This window comes from Chaetodon auriga, chromosome 3 (genome assembly GCF_051107435.1).
Source record: "Chaetodon auriga isolate fChaAug3 chromosome 3, fChaAug3.hap1, whole genome shotgun sequence".
Classification (NCBI taxonomy): Eukaryota; Metazoa; Chordata; class Actinopteri; order Chaetodontiformes; family Chaetodontidae; genus Chaetodon; species Chaetodon auriga.
The window spans coordinates 6,610,608-6,617,060 of NC_135076.1; the positions used below are offsets into that span (position 1 = coordinate 6,610,608).

The window sequence follows — 6,453 nt, forward strand, 5'->3', positions numbered from 1 at the left end:
CTCAAGTGATGCAATGTTCTGAAATAAGCCTTAATCCAGATAGCTGGAGGGAAAGAATAATGCAATACTTCATTGATCCCGGTGGGGAAATTGTTTTTCCACTTCTGATTTCAAATTGCCATGTGGAGCATACAAAGAGAAAACAGGTGTGCTGCTTTTCACACCAAATCACTTCAGCACAGGTGTGTGTAGCAATCTTGGCAGAGTACATGAAATCAAATACAACCTTATCACACTTCTACAAAGACAAAAAATACACACAGGCACACCTACCACCAGCCTTGCGAGGTACAATTCTCTGTGTGCCTCGTCAGAGTGTTGCACAGCGGCGGTGATAATGATAGCACACACGCTGCTGCTTTCCTCAGCTCTGGTTTTAGGCTCACAGTGGTCGGCCTCCTGAGTTTCAACAAAAACATTTTGGTTTCAGCTCTGCAGCTGCTGCAGCAGCGTCCCAGTGTGAGAATGAAGCCGTTTCCAAAATCTAAATTTGATCAGAGGATGTCTGACGACCTCTGGATTCTCTGACATCCTTTCTCCCGTCACAACTGACCCTGCAGAGATCTGAAATCAAAACTGACTCCAGACATCAGATTTTTATGATGTAGCCTTGTTTCTTTAGTTTTGAAAGCAAAACATATCCAAGACTCACACTGGTTCATTCTCAGTTGACAGAGAAATGACAGCACTGTACATTTTAAGATAAAAAAAAATGTTGTATGTTTACAATGAGGAGCACAACAGCAGTGTGATGCATTTATTCTACCACAAGAAGTCTTCCAAAGGGAGGTGGTCCGAGTGATGAAGATTGACTTTGACACTGGAAGCCAAGGTTCACTTTCTCTCTCCAACTATGTTATCAAGATAATCTTTCCCTTTAGCTAAATTTGAGTTGCCTGGACTTTAAAAAGCACATATCTGTCACTGAACAGTGACAACCGACTGATTTGTTTCAAACCAAGGAGCCATCCTCAGGCCTTTCATTAACATGACTGGAAAAACAGACACAGGCTCCAAGAACATGTACACATAATTAATCTACTTACCCCCAAATTCTGTTGCTTTCACGCACTCACTCACACACACGCACACGTACAAGCAGCTCTGTGTATGAGATCTTTAATCACGCCTGTCATGTACATCCAAAGTTATAATTAGGTGATAAAATTTAAACATGGAGACACATTAACAGCCCGGGATGCCAAGCAGATTTCATACCTCAGTGCTGTCAGGAGCAGACTGGTAGGCAGCAGTTTATAGTGACCTGACCTTACATCCAATGGTGTCATTATGAAATTCTTATACATCGTTATTCCTGCTTTCATGTGGTTTTTGTTTAGCATAATCCCCAAGAGTTATTGCAGGATCACAATAAATCTTTTCATAAGTACTGTGTAGGTGCACACACAAGAATATGACAGCGTACAGAGTTGAACTTATATTAAGTTGTTCAGGCCTCAGCAAAGTCCAAGCAACTGAGATAGGGGAGTGCCAGAGAAGACAGTTTAATGATTATTACTGGCCCGAGGCCAAGCTCATAACTCATGTTAACTCCCCGGCCTCGCTCTGCAGAGTCATCTGGCTGAAAGGTGTTGACAGGGGAAGAGTTAGTGGGACAAACAGACATTTGGTTTACAGGTGTCAGCGACGTCAGTTTACTTAAAACCTGTGCGGGTGGATACGATCCCCAACAAATACTAGTTTACTGACAATAGCTTGGCTAAATGTCTGTACACAAATGTGATGTGGTATTGATGTATGGCTCATATATTAACTGGTAAGGTCAGAATGGTTACATCACCAAACCGTGTTTCAATGACACAACAGCAGACTGATGGTCCTGAGTTCTCCTCTGTTGGATATTCATAGCCTTTGTGCTCAGTGTTTGAATCTCTTCGAGTTGGCAAAGTGTAACTAAACTACGTTGCCAGCAGGTGGCGCCCCACAGACGTGAGAGGCTTCTGCGCATTTTTGTCAATTTTAATTTGTTAAACTTTTTTTTTTTTCCAATTAATCTGATGGCGCGTTTGTTTGAATAAAATTTGATAATATTGTGAAAATACAGTAAAAAATGATGTAATCTTCTTGTGGATTCCACACGCGGTGATCACGCAACGCCACGGCTGTTTGTCCTTGTTGATGCTTCCACCAGGAGGCGCCAATATTGGAAATTTAAAACACTTCAGATTAGCAGTATTTACTATGGCAATTTTCTGTTGTTAAGGATATTGATGGAAATATAATGAGTAACACGTTACAGTATGAAACTTTTGAAAATTGAAACAGGTTGTAATTGGAGTAGGAGCTCCACTTTAGGAATTCTGATCAGGACCAGAACATCTCTTGTTCCGGCCCTGGCTCTCATTAAACAGTGTGAAACCTGGACTGACATAAGTTCATCTCATGTCTATGCTATGGTTTGACTCTGCTGATGCCACTGTTTCCTGGGCTTTTTTTTTTTTTTTTTTTTTTTTAAACAAGAAAAATCAGAAAACAGAGCAACTAAATCCAACATATAATCAAACATAGAAGAAAAAACAATAGACACTTGTTAGGAGCATCGGGATTCCCCTTTACGTTCAGCGGTGAGACTTTCACTAATGCTTTGACAGAGAGACTGTCTCCCTCACTGCTTTGCATCACCGGTCCAAACGCACAGTGAATCGCCTTTTCTCCACCCTAGCTTCTGTCGCTCCGGTGTTTCTTTGCATGCAGGTGCTCTGAACTCTAAGTGACCTCTCAGGCAATATTCATCTGTCTGTTTTGTTTTGTTTTTGTTCCCTCAACACTCCTGCTTAACCTGAGAGATCATTCACTGTGCGTTCCATGGAACTCATCCAAAACCGTCTCTTTTGATTCAATTTTGCGTCCGCGTTACTTCCCCGTTCCACCGGAGCGCCGGTGAAGGAACAGGTTGAAGTGAACCGCCTCATCTACTTTTCCATTTACTCTTTTCTCTTGGCTGTTCTTCTGACTAATTTACCTCAGCGAAGAACTTTTCAGGCTCTTTGGAGACTTCGCTGCCGTGCGTAAAAATGGCTTTTCCCCCGCACCGAATAACCTTAAATCTGGGGTAGAGCCAAAAATTGGCTCTACCTCAAATACGGACCGCAGTTGTTTTTGACTGAAAGGCAGTAAAGAGAGGATATATTAAATCAGGGACGAAAGTACTGATCACAACTGCGGGGGAAATGCTTTGAATGAACTAAATGTGACTTTTTCAAGACTTTTTAATGATAAAGCACTATAACTGAATCTGGAATCCAGACAGAAATGAGAGTTTTGTTGATTCATCATGTGGCAGAAGAAGTTTATTTGGGTTTAAAGCGCACATTTTGGTTCCTGAAAGGTGTTTCTGTTACAAAACCGTGTAGACAAACCGCTGATAGGTACATCTGATGCTGCTGTGTCTCTAATCTGTGTCATAACCGACTCCAGGACTTTCTAAAAGGATAAACGGTTGCTCTTTTTTTTCACTGTAATTATTTTTCATACCAGCCTTTCTCGCCTCACTCGCTCACTTTTTTTTTCTTTCTTTTCCTTCACTGGCGTGGCACGGTAGCGTCCAATTGTAAACATACATATATTATATCACTCGATCGCTTCAATGGATTGGGGCTGGAAACCCCGCCTGTGGGCCGTCCCTTGCCGAGGCATTATATTATAGGAAGACAAGCGTGTCTCCGGAGACAGATCAGTGCTCTGCTGCTACAGACTGAGGCTCAGGGTGCCTCCAGCGCTTCAGACGAGTCTTTACAACACACAAACACTCAGAGACATTTCTGCTGTCAGGACTGCTGCACCTGCTCTGCTGCTCAGCTGAGACACGGCTGGAACGGAGGAGACACTTCAAGGAGAAGCTCTTCCTTCTGTTTTGGGAAAATGAAACTTGAAGTTTTCTCTGCGCACCACTTCGCGCAGAAGCCGCTGGAGTTGTGCATGGATGCAGAGGGGGGAGTCCCGTCTCCTCTATCCGGGGACGAGCTGGGGTCGGACGGGGACTGCGTGGCCAACAGCCCGGCACCTGTCACCCAGAGCGGCGACGGCAGCAAGGGGAAGCCCTACACCCGCAGACCCAAACCCCCTTACTCCTACATCGCCCTCATCGCCATGGCCATCCGGGAGTCCAGCAGCGGTCGCCTCACTCTGGCAGAGATCAACGACTACCTGATGAAGAAGTTCCCGTTTTTCCGTGGCAGCTACACCGGCTGGAGGAACTCGGTGCGCCACAACCTGTCACTCAACGATTGCTTCCTCAAAGTGCTGCGGGACCCGTCCAGGCCCTGGGGCAAGGACAACTACTGGATGCTCAACCCGCAAAGCGAGTACACCTTCGCTGACGGTGTGTTCCGGCGCAGGAGGAAGCGCATTGCCAAGAGATCCGCCAAAGAACAGGACAGCCCGGACATCCTCAGCGAGGACACCCGCCTCCCCGCCCCGGAGGAGAGGGTGGGGGCCAAGTTCTCCAGCTCCTTCGCCATCGACAGCATCCTCAGCACACCCTTCAAACGGAAGGAGGACAGCCACGTTGATGCAGAATCCCACGCCCCCCGGCTCTACTGGCCCCCAGGGGCCCACATACTGCCTTACGCATTGAGCTATCCGGCACAGCACACATACCTGTCAGAGGGGGCGTACAGCGGCACGGAGCCCAGCAGGGATGCCCTCACATACACATACCTCCAGCAGGCGGCACCGGGCATGGCCGCACCTGAGGCCGCTCTCCACGCGCTCAAGATGCCCAGCAAGGCGCGAGGTTTCCATATAGACTCTTTGCTCTCATAAAGCACTCGGACTGCTGCCAGACTTGTATGTTTTGACCCGTTTTGTGCACTTTTGTGGGCGCTCTTATCTTTCAGTGCTTTAGCTGTTTAACTGTTTGTCTCACCATGACTACTGTAAGTCATTTGCCGTGGAAAAAAAACAAACATGGCCTGTTGTTCATATGATCTAACTGAGTGGTGACAAGCAGGTGCTGTCATCGCCGGACATTCCAGTGTGTGTGTGTGTGTGTGTGTGTGTGTGTGTGTGTGTGTGTGCGTGCGTGTGTGTGTGTGTGTGTGTGTGTGTGCGTGCGCGCGTGCATGCGTGTACATGTTCAGAGAGAGTGTGTATTCATGCTTCCACGGTTCATTGGTCATTTCTACTGTATGACGGCAACTAAGTGCCACGTTGAAACATAGAACTATTCCTCTATTTATATTTTCGTGTTTTGTATGACCTGCTGTATAAAATATTGTTGTATATAGAAAAATATTGACTGAGCTGCGATGAGCAATCACGTGGCCGAACTAGAAACGCATGGAAATGCCTGATGTTTTCCTGAGATGATTCATGCATGCCTGGTATTTTTATGAATAAAAAAGTGAGACAATGGGACCCTGATGTTCAGTGAGTTATTCAATACAGGCATGAAAGGGTGTTTGTGAGATCACAAGCAGGTGTGAGCGGGCCCTACACCTGTTCAACAGGAGACATGGGTCAGAGGAGATTTCACTGCGAGGGAAACAAAAGCTTCCACACTCCTACTTCACAGTCATTAACACAAACATCGAAATAATACAATTAAAGTCCAGCATTATGCCTCTCTTCAGTAGGCCTTCTGTTTTTTTTTTTTTGTTTTTTTTTTTGTTTTTTTGTTAACTTATATATTTCCTAGTGGCAGTGACCGGAGTGTCTTATTTGAATTACACAAAAAGTCAGTCTATTGATATATTGCAATCAAGGCAACAACAACAGTAAACAAATAAAATAACACCAAAGAACAAAGATTGATCATTAAAAACACTATTGTTATCATGTTCTTATTTATTTTTTTATGCACACATAGTCCACAGGGACCAACAATAATGTCGCAGTGGTCCAACATTTATCAGACCAGAACTTACAATATTATGAATTATTATAAATAACAAAGAACTTTCTCTCAGCCTCTACAAATAGAATCTGCCACAAAAACGTTTCCTTCCTCAAACAAGTTTTTCATAGTTATCTATGCAGAAGAACTAACTAATAAAATTCTTATTGTTGTTATTATACTTTCTATGTGCAGATAGTGATATTTACTGTTCCACGTTTTTTTTTATCAAAATAACAGCAGAAAAAAAAAACAAGCCACACAATGTTTCCTAAAGATATTCAAACGATTGGTGCGTACAGTCGGTTCTAAGTCATGATCATTGAACAGCAGTTTATCACAAACTAACAGGAAACTAGATACAAAACAAGGGGGAAGCTGCGGTGTGAGCTGCGTCCGCTGTTTCCATCATGTGTCACAGAAACAGTCATTTGTTCCGTCACCAAAACACAATTATCAGTTTTGATTATTTATGTCGGCCAGATGTTCAGATTTACACACACACACACACACACACACACACACACACACACACACACACACACACACACACACACACACACACACACACACACACGGCCCACTGCCCTGCAGGC

The 6,453-nt window shown here is 44.4% G+C and overlaps 1 protein-coding gene across 1 annotated transcript; it reads left to right on the plus strand.

Annotated features, from left to right (window-relative positions):
• The first annotated feature begins 3,703 nt into the window (after positions 1–3,703).
• Positions 3,704–5,373, plus strand: foxq1b (forkhead box Q1b). The gene has a single exon (XM_076726529.1). The coding sequence runs from the start codon at positions 3,883–3,885 to the stop codon at positions 4,783–4,785; it is 903 nt and encodes a 300-aa protein (XP_076582644.1). The 5' UTR covers positions 3,704–3,882; the 3' UTR covers positions 4,786–5,373.
• The last annotated feature ends 1,080 nt before the right edge of the window (positions 5,374–6,453 follow it).